This window comes from Rhinolophus sinicus, chromosome 4, assembly GCF_057876585.1.
Source record: "Rhinolophus sinicus isolate RSI-liver-muscle chromosome 4, RSI-T2T, whole genome shotgun sequence".
NCBI classification, from domain to species: Eukaryota; Metazoa; Chordata; class Mammalia; order Chiroptera; family Rhinolophidae; genus Rhinolophus; species Rhinolophus sinicus.
This window is the reverse complement of record NC_142504.1, coordinates 18,644,197-18,656,162: the sequence shown is the minus strand read 5'-3', so window position 1 is coordinate 18,656,162 and position 11,966 is coordinate 18,644,197. Positions and strand designations below refer to the sequence as shown.

At 40.8% G+C, this 11,966-nt stretch overlaps 1 protein-coding gene across 1 annotated transcript in view; it reads left to right on the top strand.

Annotated features, from left to right (window-relative positions):
- The first annotated feature begins 2,000 nt into the window (after nt 1-2,000).
- Nucleotides 2,001-11,966, top strand: part of DNAH11 (dynein axonemal heavy chain 11) — a 287,546-nt gene continuing 277,580 nt past the window's right edge. Inside the window, exons 1-2 of the mRNA XM_088797701.1 lie at nt 2,001-2,543; nt 3,526-3,669. Coding sequence (XP_088653827.1) covers nt 2,190-2,543; nt 3,526-3,669 — 498 coding nt within the window. The 5' untranslated portion in view covers nt 2,001-2,189. The remainder of the gene's footprint in view (nt 2,544-3,525; nt 3,670-11,966) is intronic.

Here is an 11,966-nt window from a genome sequence, read left to right as displayed (position 1 = left end):
AAAAATTATGCAAAATGCGGAAATAAGGTAAAGGAAAGGCAGCATGTCTTTTCAGTATCACATTGGAACATTGTTGAACTGGTCCACTGAAGGATTACTTAATTATCTAGGGAAATAGACCTTTTTGACTCATCATCTACCATTGATTACAGGCCCCAACTCTGTGAAGTTTTATTTTTGTTCATTAAAGATGTAAATTAGTTCTGAAATATATATTATTCAAGAAAAAAAAGAACCCCCACTCCCCAAAAAAGAAGTTAAGATTATATTGCCCTAGAGAACACATTAAGCAGTACTGTATCTAACCTAACAATCTTATTGCAATGCTTTCTCCACTGCCTGTAAATCTTTTTCTAATTCTCCTTGGAACCAACTTCACTATTTTGTTGGTTTCCTCAATGAGTTGAATAAGTCTTTGCCATGTCTTCATTCTGTATTTTGAGTTACATATGTAACTTTTGGAAAATTGTACTTTAATATTTGCACTTTTTTTTTTTTTCCTGCTGAATCTGAAAGTGGTTTTTCACTTTCAATTTAATACAGCTCTTATTTACAGAATTCCTGCTTCTCTGGGGTAGGAGGATGCAAAGGTGGAACAGGGGGAGGGGTGGGGGAGAGGAGAGACTAAGAAGCATTGTAAGGTGTTTCCAGTGATTTCCAGACTTGCATACTAGCCACTGGAGCTTCAAGGATTGCAGCCTTGACAGCCAGAAGCTTTATAAAGGCTTTTCCTGCATCCTGTGTTTATTCAAGATCCTGATCATGTGACTAGAAAAGCTTATAGATGTCTACCAAAGACAATATCCTGAAAAGAAAAATAGTTGAAGCTCCAAATCTTGCTGGAAACACCTACTTATCAATAATCAGTTATTATACGGATTATTGAGGGCAACACGTCTTCATAGCTGCTGTAGGGGTGATGGGGGTTGAAGTTTTTACAGACACACCTCAGAGATACTGCCGTTTGGGTTCCAGATCACCGCAGTAAAGCCAGCTGTATTCTTTCTGCTGGTGGAGTGTTTTAGCTTCCAGTTGTAAAAAACCCAACAGTTGTGAAGTGCAATAAAGTGAAGCACAATAAAGCGAGGTATACCTGTATTTTGAAATGAATAATTCAAGGGGACCAACTAAAAAACTTTAGTTCAAGAGCACCCTTCCCCACCCTCCACCCCCCAAAAAAAGAAAATTCTGGCTACTTCAGTAATCAGAATTTCCTTAACAAATGCCATAAATAGACCATACTGAAATCCCATTTGAATATCCTGAGGACTGTTACTAATCTGGAACTTTTTTCCCTTCACCTTTTGCTGTTGGATTGAATGATAACTCTACGTATTTCCTGAGCGTGTTGGAGTCTACAAAGAGCACTGTGCATTTTTTTTTTTTTTTTGGGGGGGGGGGGCGTACTGACATTCCAGTAAGTGGCAGGCCAGGGACAGAATCAGGCCTTGGAACACCTAGACCTTGGGTTTCCCCACCGAGGAAAGTTGGCTTGCAGGGTTGGCTCTTTTCTGGCAGTATTCCGACAACCTTCGACCAAGGCAATAAAAGACTTCAGTCCGGGGTCTGAATCCCGGTTCCCCTTTCTCCTTGTTACTTAATTCCTTTGTAACTTCGTTCCCTTGCCCATATAAATAAGTTGATCACTCGGAGCCCTGCCTTCCTGGGAATTACATGAAATAATCAAGGTGAAGGGTTTAGCGCGGAGCTCGACCCAAGACGGTACTGCTTAAACCACAGCAGTAAATCAGTTCTGGCCTGTGATTTTTCTGGGGGCCCCACGGAGACGTCCGGGGGGGCGAGTAGCCGGAGGGCAATGGAGGGGGCCCACCGAGTGGCACAGACCCGCCGAGGTCACTCCGCTCCCTGGTCGGGTTTGGGGTGCAGAGCCTGGAGGTAGCTCCACTCTGCGCTCCGCCCACAGCGGGCCAGGGCGGGGACTCCGTCCCCTGGGAAACAGGACGCGCAGCTCGTCCTGGACCCGCGCGCCTCCTCGGCTGGGCGCGCAGTGCGCTCGGACGCCGCCTGCCAAGTAGCCGCGGTGAGCAAGAGCGGCCGTGCTCACTGCGATCGCCGGAGGAGGTGGGAGTCTCCCGGAGCGCGCGCGCGGAGGGGTGTCCTCGCCCACCCGGGGCTGGGCAGGGGCGCGCGCGGAGCCGGCCAGCGCCGCGTTTCCTCGGACTTGCCCGATGGCAGCCCAGGTGGCAAGTCGGGGGGCGCGAGGCATCCGCGAAGTTCCGACCCTTCGCCTAACCCCGGGCGCCAGCCTGGAGGCGGCGGGCGTGCTGGAGCTGGAGGAAGAGGAAGAGGAAGAAGAGGAGGAGGCGGCCGCCAGGAGAGCACGGAGTTTCGCCCAAGACGCGCGCGTGCGCTTCCTCGCCGGCCGCCTGGAGCAGATGCTGGGGCTCCCGCCGGAGAAATGGAGCCAGTATTTGGAAAGCGAGGACAACCGGCAGGTGCTGGGGGACTTTCTGGAGAACCCTAGCCCCGCTTGCCTTGTGTTCAGCGTCGCCGCCGCGGGGAGACTTGCGGCCTCCAGGGAGGTAAGGAGTGACTGGCAAGGGGACCCGCACGCACATAATGGATACTCCGGCGGGGACAGGCCAGTTGCGCCTCCTCGGGGTAGTGGGTGAGGGACCTCCGCGGGGCACGCACTCGGGCGCTTTAAAAAAACTTTCTTTGAAGTCTGCCCTGGAGTGGGCAGAATCCCCCACGTGCGCCCACTGTGCAGTTAGGCGGCTGTGCCTGGTTTTCTCAAAGGTCAGCCTTCTAGTTTGCTGGATCCAGATAAAGCAGGACAAGCAGAGATTCCTTCAGCTGCCTGGGCGTTAGACGCAAGGTGGGTTCTGTGCCAGATCACTTCCGTTTCAGTCGCTTTTGGGTCACTCTGGAGCCACATCCATAAAAAAGTGTATTTGGCAGAGCCCAAATAGCTTGTCGCGTAATCTGTCTGACTGCCTGTTAACCACACTTCATCCCAGCGAAAAATACTTAGTCCTCAAAAAACAAGTGCCGCGGTAATCTGTGCAACACGGTGTTTCCAGCCTTTGTGGTGGGCAGTGCTTTCTTCCCTCCTTCCCTCCAGTCCTCTTTTCTTTTCTCCTTTTTAAAAATTTAGACTGCTTGTCGCCTTGAAGGTTAATGTATCACCCACAAGTACAGCCCTGGCATTTAGCGTTTTTCGAGTGTGAAAAGTTGGGAGCAAGATTTACAATCGTTGGGTCGTGCAGTGTCCCAGTAATGTAAAATGTTACTGTCATCATTAGGTGTGGTCGTTACAATAGTTGGGAAGTAGGATCCCAGAGAAGAAAGAGAATAACAGGAGCTTGCCTTCGGGTTTTGTGAGTTTTGAAATTTTTTTGTTTTGCTACTTTCTTAATTGTAACTAATTAAATAAAAAATTGTCAGTACCGGGTTTTGTTCCTCCTGCTAGCAGCCCAGCCACAAGTTAAGATACAGCAAATCCTACTTGTTAAACGGAAACTCTGTTGTGGACTTAAACTAATAACCTTGTTCTTGTTTCAGATTCCAAGAGATGCAAAACGTAAACTTGTTTATATTGCCAAGAAGGTTACTGAAAGGATTGGAATAAATGATTTCTCTCAAACGGTTTTATTTGGAGAGTTACCCACCTCATCTCTTGGACACGTAACTGCCTTCCTAGACGAGGTACCAGTCTATCTTTAATATTTGAATCTTTCATTTATCTCTATGATACTTGGAGTTACTTGGGACAATGCCCTATTTTTTTTTTCTCCTCCAGGAAGGGAGCTATTATCATAGATACCTATAATTTAATATGAACTAGATATGATAGACAGGGAGGAACCTAGCAAGAGGCCCATTTGATCCAAGTCCTCTCTGGGTCCCATTGTTAAAGTTGGCCAGCAAACATTTGTTTAGCAAACGCTTGCTTTTATATCTCCATGTGAATTGCTTTCCTACCCTTTGAAGCTTCCCCCTCCGCCCCCTGCCCTTCTTAGCTCAAGATAACATATAAACCTTACTTGCCCTGTCTGTCCTGGAGTCTCATAATCTTATGGAAACCCCTTATGTACATAGGCAATAACTATAGTCATTTTGCCATTAACCTGTCTCTCTTTTTTTTTTTTAAAGTTTATTGGGGTGACAATGACAACTGTCTAGTTTTTAAAAAGAATGTAAAAGCCAGGTGAATGGAGCGTGATAATATTTAGACTGTTCCTGAAATGAGCTGAGACTTTCTGATGCTAATATTCAACAGGTGGTAATTTGTAGGATCTTTTTCCTCTTTCTAAACAATGGAAGTAAATAAAAAGCTTGAATTGAATAGACTCTTGTACTTAAGCTGTAAATTTTAAACTTCACATTCAGAGTAGAAATAAACTGATACTTTGGAAAGGGTTTTGAAAAATCAGTTTTTCAGATTCCTGTTAGTTTCTATTAGTTTGGTGCGAAAGTAATCGCGTTTTTTGCATTTATTTTTAACCTTTAAACTGCAATTACTTTCTCACCAATCTAGTAAGTGTCCCTTATGACAGATAGTGGGAATAGTAATGGAAATAAAGTTGTGCTGAAATGGTTACCCTGAAAGTCCTCTTTTTCTCCCCTTAAATCAGAGAAATGCTTCCTAAACCAATGCTCCTGGCACTTTAATGTGCATTAGTACCTCCTGGGGATTTTGTTAAAGGCAGGCTGATTCAGTAGGTCTGGAGTGGGGCTGATAGCATTTCTAACCTGATGCTGAAGCTGTTTGTTCAAGGACCAGCTTTGAAGAACAGCATACTAAATGACCAGCGTCAATGGAACCAGAGCAGTAGTTTTCAAACTTTGATGAACCTTAGAACCACCAGTTCCTATCCATGCCACACCTCAAATTCAATCAATGTCTATAGAGTCTAGTGGGAGCCAGGGGGCAGTAGCTGTTCAAGATCCCCAGGTGATTCTCCTGTGCCCCAAACTTTGGGAACCGCTGGGTTAGATATCAGTAAATCAGATAACTATAATCAATACAGTCCTGACCAGGCCAAAACTTAAGGTAGAAATAATTGCCAACATATTTATTACTAATGATCTGCCAATCTTTCACTTCTACTTCCCAGGTCTCTTTTGCTGTCTTTATGAAAGGAGGTATTTTCTTGCTGTCTTTGGGTTTTCACTCCCAACATCAGTACCTTACCTCAGTTTCCCTCCCTTCCTGTGAAATGTACTTGGTTTTCGCTGATTTTAGAAGACACTAAGAAGAGAGTTTTCTATCTTCTATACCTGAAATAGTTTGGGGTATATCGCAGGTGTTTAAGAAATTTTTATTGTACTGAATCTGATGAAAGGATTTCACGTGAAATGTGAGTGACTTTTGGCCATTCACATCCAGACTGCCGTGAGCTGGGCATGGTAGGGCAAGGCTGCACTCGTCATGGGTGTTCTTGCTCTACCATCTGTGTCTGGCAACGGAAGGTACACAACTCCAGTTCCTTTGACCTTTCTCTGATTTTATCTCAATCTCAATGCATAGCACTATGAAAAAAGATTTAAATGAAAAAGTAAGCTGTTAATGAGTACATTAATAGAAGGTATAAAACCTCCAGAACCTCAGGAATGTAAGTGGTTTGGAAGATTCTCACTTAATTATGCTCTAGGATATAAGTATTGGGAAGAAAAAACAAAGTGAAGCTATCACCCTTATGATGTCCCTTGGGTTTATTTATGGGCAAGGTTTAAATTCGGTGTGAATGAGGCCTTAAGGCCTGGCTATAGATTTTTAGGGTAAAGTTTCCAAGGATTGCCTTTGCTTAGCATTCATTACAGCTCACAGAACAGGCTGAGTGACAGTGGTTTATGATGATATGCAAGATACTCCCAAACTTCGCTCTCTCGCCAAGATCTCTCTCCCGAATTCCAGACTTGGAGATCCACCTGCCTTCCTGCCAGTCTCACTTGATGTGTAATAGACATCTTGTCCAGTGTTGAACTCATCTTCCCCAACCTGCGTTACTTGTAGTTATCCCCATAATTGTGGATGTCAACTCTATCCTTCTAATAGCTCAAGCCAGAACACTTCCGAGTCAGCCCTGATATATTTTGAAGGCGGAACATGCAGGAAATCATGCAAATTCAACCTTCAAAATATATCCAGAATCAGCGTCCTTCACCTTCCACTGCTGCCACTCTGGTCCAGTTCACCATTATCTCTCTCCTGTGTTACTGCTTTAGTCTCCTTATTGGTCTTCCTGCTTCTATGTGCATCTAGAGCCTATTCCCAACACAGCCGCCGGAGTGATCCTTGTTGAAACATGAGTCAGAACGTGTCAGTTCTCTGCTCAGACCCTGCACTGGCCCTCCTTTCACTCCGAATAAGGGCCCAGGTGCATATAGTGGTCTAGACTTCGCATTGTTGCTTCCTGAGAATACGCAGTATCAGCATTACCTGGACACTTCTTAGAACTATAGACTCTCAGGCCCCACCCCCAAGTTACTGCATCAGGACCTTCAGATGATTCTTACGCTTGTTCAAGGATGTGAAAGCCCTGGTGATCTCCCTCCTCGACTCTCCCAGTTTATCTCACTTGCTAACTCATGGCCTCTTGCTGGCCCGTTGCTTCAGGCACGCTGCTACTCCAGGTCCTTTGCTCTTTCTTTATCTTCCCCAGAATCCACTCAGCCAATCCCTTTATATTTTTCAAGTCTTTTTGCTCAAATATCTCTGTTCAGTGAAGTCTCCAGAAGAGCAGGGATGTTTGAGGGCAAGGATCAAAGTCAGGCAAGTGAGGCACCTACTTGAGGAGTAAAATTCATGGTGGGGTGGGTAGAACAAAAATAACTCAGTAATCAACATAAATAATGTTTAAATGCAGTATTTACAATCAAAATTAATGCAACAAAACCCAACACTTTCCATAAAATTAGGATCATCAACAGTGCCATGCCAAGTCATATTGGAGTTTGACTCGAAAAGTCAGTAATACCAATCCTATCTTTATTGAAAAAGTGTTGATAATTTTGTTCACTGTGAATCTTTTTTGCATTCATTTTGACTTTAAAATATTTTAGACTATTATTCATCTTGATTACTGAGTTTTTTGGTGCCCTCTTATATTTTTTTCCCAAGATGTGTGCCTCACTTGCTTTTACACTAGTCTGAGCCCTGAATCTTTGTTCTGCTCACTGATGTGTCCTAAACACCCAAGGCATTGCCTGACACATAGTAGGAGCTCAGTAAAGACTTGTTAAATGAATGGAGGTTTAATAAGGGCTAATGGATATCCTGTTCTTAGAATAGACAAAGTACTGAAACTTCAAGATATTTAGAGAAAAGGCATTTGGTGTATAATCTCTGCTATCTCCATTTGATTTTTTTGTGTGATATTTACATGAAAAGAACATGGGGAATTTTATGCTAATAAGCTCATGGTGGTTATTTGTTCATTTAATTCATATTTATTAAGTACCTACTTGGTGCTAGTGACTGGACACACCTTGCAATTAGCGGTGCGATTAGTTTTGCCCTCAGAAGGCGTGCAGTCTAGTTACGGAGGCAGACAGCTAAGGCAATGGAGTTAGGACATAGTAGGCAGGACTACCCTAGGGGTTTTAGCAGCGAGCCTGCTGGCATCTTCCCACATCTGGAGGTTTGGCAGGGAAGGTGGGAGTCTTGAATAGGGTCATCATAGGTCTCGGTTTGCCTGGGGCATTTTTGGTTTGCACCTGTTACAGATCAGTTATTAGTTATTAGAGCTAGTAATTTTTAGTGTTCCTTCTGGCTGTCAAAAGCATGCACAGTCGTGTGGTAAATTATTTGGTCCCCATAGTGCTGAAGGACAATAAGGAGATAGCTAGGTGTAGAAGATGGAGGAAGGGCATTCTGACCAGAGGAGGAAGCACTGCAAAGGAACAGAGGCGAGGAAATGCAGGTTCCTTTTTTAAAAAGGAGTAAACTAATGTAACTAGATTGGGGAACCAGAGCTGGAGGATGGGAAGAAACAAGGCTGGAGTGGCTGATTAGAAAATAAATAGCCAGGTAACTTTTTCAGATGGTTGCCAGCAAACCTAAATTCATGTATTTATTGGAAGATGATAGTTGTAATGCATGGTCAATGAAGGTTTTTATCAGGGCAGGCTTAATTTGGAAGTTTTGGAGTCAAAAGGGATGTCAGCAGTCAGTTATGACTTGCATTCCAAGATAATCAACTTCTGACTTTCTGTGTGATTTGTACGTTAACAAGAAAAACATTGAGTGCAATGATTGGTGAATTGGTGACTCAGTTGAATTTTCTAGTGTTGGGTGGGGAAAGTCATTTGTGACTTCAGATTTTTTTTTTCTCATTTAAAAGATCTCACTTACTGTATATTCAATGTTGAATAGATTTTGGAATCTGACTCAGATATACACGGATTAACAGTAATTCATGCTGATGTGCTCGGTCTCTCACACTTCTCCCTTCCAGCTTTGATCTCTCTCTGAACGCTGAGATTAGACATCCCTCTTTGTTCTGAACATGGCCACTTGATGTATAATGGACATCTCAAATCTATCGTGTCTAAAATTGAACTCTCGATCTGCCCCTAGACGTCGTGTGTCTCCATATGTTATTATTAGTAACTGTGTTATATAATTATATTTAGCAACAGTATTTAAAATGTCACGTAGTTATTTCTTTAATTGTGTATTATATTGATCCAGATCTTGATAGAAACAATAACTGTGAAAGCTTATCAAGTCAGAAAGGAAGGATGATTTGGTTCCTTTCCTCCTTTCTTTCTTTCTTTCTTTCTTTCTTTCTTTCTTTCTTTCTTTCTTTCTTTCTTTCTTTCTTTCTTTCTTTCTTTCTTCCTTTCTTTCATAATCCAAGCATTTATTTATTTTTTTAAACTTTTTTATTTTTCAGTTACTATTGATATTCAGTATTATATTAGTTTCAGGTATACAATATAGTAGTTAGACATTTCTGTAGCTTACAAAGTGATCTTCCCAATAAATCTAGTACCAATTTACCCATATGACACCACACATAGTTATTTCAATGTTTTTGACTGTATTCTCTATGCCGTACTTTACATCCCGTGACTATTTTGTAACTGCCAGTTTTTATTTTTAATCCCTTCACCTTTTTCACCCTGTCCCCCAACTCCCATCCCACCTGGCAAACATCAGTTTGTTCTCTGTATCTATGAGTCCGTTTCTGTTTTGTTTGTTCATTGATTTTGTTTTTTAGATTCCACGTGTAAGTGAAATCATATGGTATTTGTCTTTTTCTGTCTGACTTATTTTACTTAGCATAATGCCCTCTAGGTCCATTCATATAGTTGCAAATGGTAAGATTTCATTCTTTTTTTTACGGCTGAGTAATATTCCATTGCATATATGTACCACATCTCCTTTATCCATTTGTCTGTTGATGGACACTTAGGTTGCTTCCATATCTTGTCCATTGTAAATAATGCTGCAATGAACATAGCGATGCATATATCTTTTTGAATTAGTGTTTTGGATTTGTTTGGGTAAATACCCAGAAGTGGGATTACTGGGTCATATGGTAATTCATTTTTAATTTTTTAAGGAGCCTCCATACTGTTTTCCATAGTGGCTGTACCATTTGGCAATCCCAGCAACAGTGCACAAGGGTTCCCTTTTCTCTACATCCTTACCAACACTTGTTATTTGTTGATTTTTTATTGATAGCCATTCTGACAGATGTGAGGTGATATCTCATTGTGGTTTTAATTTGCATTTCTCTGATGATTAGTGATGTTGAGCATCTTTTCATGTCTATTGGCCAGCTATAAGTCCTCTGTGAAGAAAATATCTATTCAGGTCCTCTGCCCCCCACCCTTTTTTTTTAATTTTTATTTATTTTCAGTATGTTTTTCCAGGATCCATCAGCTCCAAGTCAAGTAGTTGTTTCAATCTAGTTGTGGAGGGTGCAGCTTACAGTGGCCCATGCAGGGATTGAACTGGCAACCCTGGTATTACGAGCGTCATGCACTAACCAACTGAGCTAACTGGTTGCCCTTCCTCTGCCCATTTTTAAATTGGATTGTTTGTCTTTTTGGTGTTAAGTTGCAGGTGTTCCTTATATAGTTTACATATTAACCCCTTATCGGATGTATCATTGGCGAATATCTTCTCCCATTTAGTAGGTTGTCTTTTTGTTTTATTGATAGCTTCCTTTGCTATGCAAAAACTTTTTAGTTTGATATAGCCACATTTGTTTATTTTATCTTTTATTTCTCTTGCCCAAGGAGACATATCCAAAAATATCACTAAGAACAATGTCAGCTTTTGCTGCCTATATTTTCTTCTAGGGGTTTTATGGTTTCAGGTCTTACATTTAACTCTTTAATCACTTTTGAGTTTATCTTGTATATGGTGTAAAAAAGTGGTCTAGTTTCAATTTTTTTGAATGTATCTATCCAGTTTTTCCAACACCATTTATTGAGGAGACTGTCTTTACCCCATTGTATATTCTTGCCTCCTTTGTCATAGATTAATTGACCATATAGGTGAGGGTTAATTTCTTGGCTCTCTTTTTTGTTTCATTGATCTATGTCTCTGTTTTTCCGCCAGTGCCATGCTATTTTGATTATTATAGCCTTGTGGTATAATTTGACATCAGGTAGCATGATACCTCTAACTTTGTTCTTCTTTCTCAAGATTGCTGTGACTATTCAGAGTCTTTTGTGGTTCTATATAAATTTTAGGAGTATTTGTTCTAGTTCGGTGAAAAATGCCATTAGTATTTTGATAGGGGTTGCATTGAATTTTTAGATTGCTTTGGGTAATATGAACATTTTAACTGTGTTAATTCTTTGTATCCATGGGCATGGTATATGCTTGCATTTATTTGTATCTTCTTCAGTTTCTTTCTTCAATGTCTTATAATTTTTTGGGTATAGGGTTATTTTTTTTTACCGCCTACGTTAAATTTATTCCTAAGTATTTTATTTTTTGATGCAATTGTAAATGAAATTGTTATCTTAATTTTTCATTTCGATAGTTTGTTATTGGTGTATAAATATGCAACTGATTTCTGAATATTAATGTTGTATCCTGCTCCATTACTGAATTCATTTATCAGTTCAAATAGGGTTTTTTTTGTTTGTTTGTTTGTTTTTTCTTTTTTTGGTGGACTGACTCTTTGGGATTTTCTATAGTGTGATGTAGTATCATGTCACCTGCAGATAATGATAGTTTTACTTCTTTCTTCCCAATTTGGATGTCTTTTAATTCTTTTCTTTCTTTTTTTTTTTTTTGTCTGATTGCTATGGCTAGTATTTCCAATACTATGTTGAATAAAAGTGGTGAAAGCGGACATCCTTGTCTTGTTCCAGATCTTAAAGAAAATGCTTTTAGCTTTTCCCCATTGAGTATGATGTTAGCTGTGGGTTTGTCATATATGACCTTTATTATGTTGAGATATGTTTCCTCTATTCCTGCTTTGCCAAGAGTTTTTATCATAAATGGGTGCTGGATTTTGCCAAAGACTTTTTCTGCATTTATTGATATGATCATATGATTTTATCTTTCATTTTATTTATGTGGGGTTATCACATTCATTGATTTGTGGTTGTTGAACCAACCTTGCATCCCAGGAATAAATCCCACTTGCTCATGGTACATGATCTTTTTAATGTATTGCTGAATTCAGTTTGCTAATATTTTGTTGAGGATTTTTGCACCTATGTTCATCAGGCATATTGGCCTATAATTTTCTCTCTTTCTCACCTGTGAAGCTATCTGGTTCAGGACTTTTATTTGTTGGAAGTTTTTTGATTACTGATTCGATTTCATTAGTAATAATCAGTCTGTTCAGATTCTTCTGTTTTCTTCTTGATTTAATCTTGGAAGATTGTATGTTTCTAGGAATTTATCCATGTCTTCCACATTGTCCAATTTGTTGGTGTATAATTGTTCATAGTATTTTCTTATAATCTTTTTATTCCTGTGGTGTCAGTTCTCACTTCTCTTTTATTTCTGATTTTATTTATTT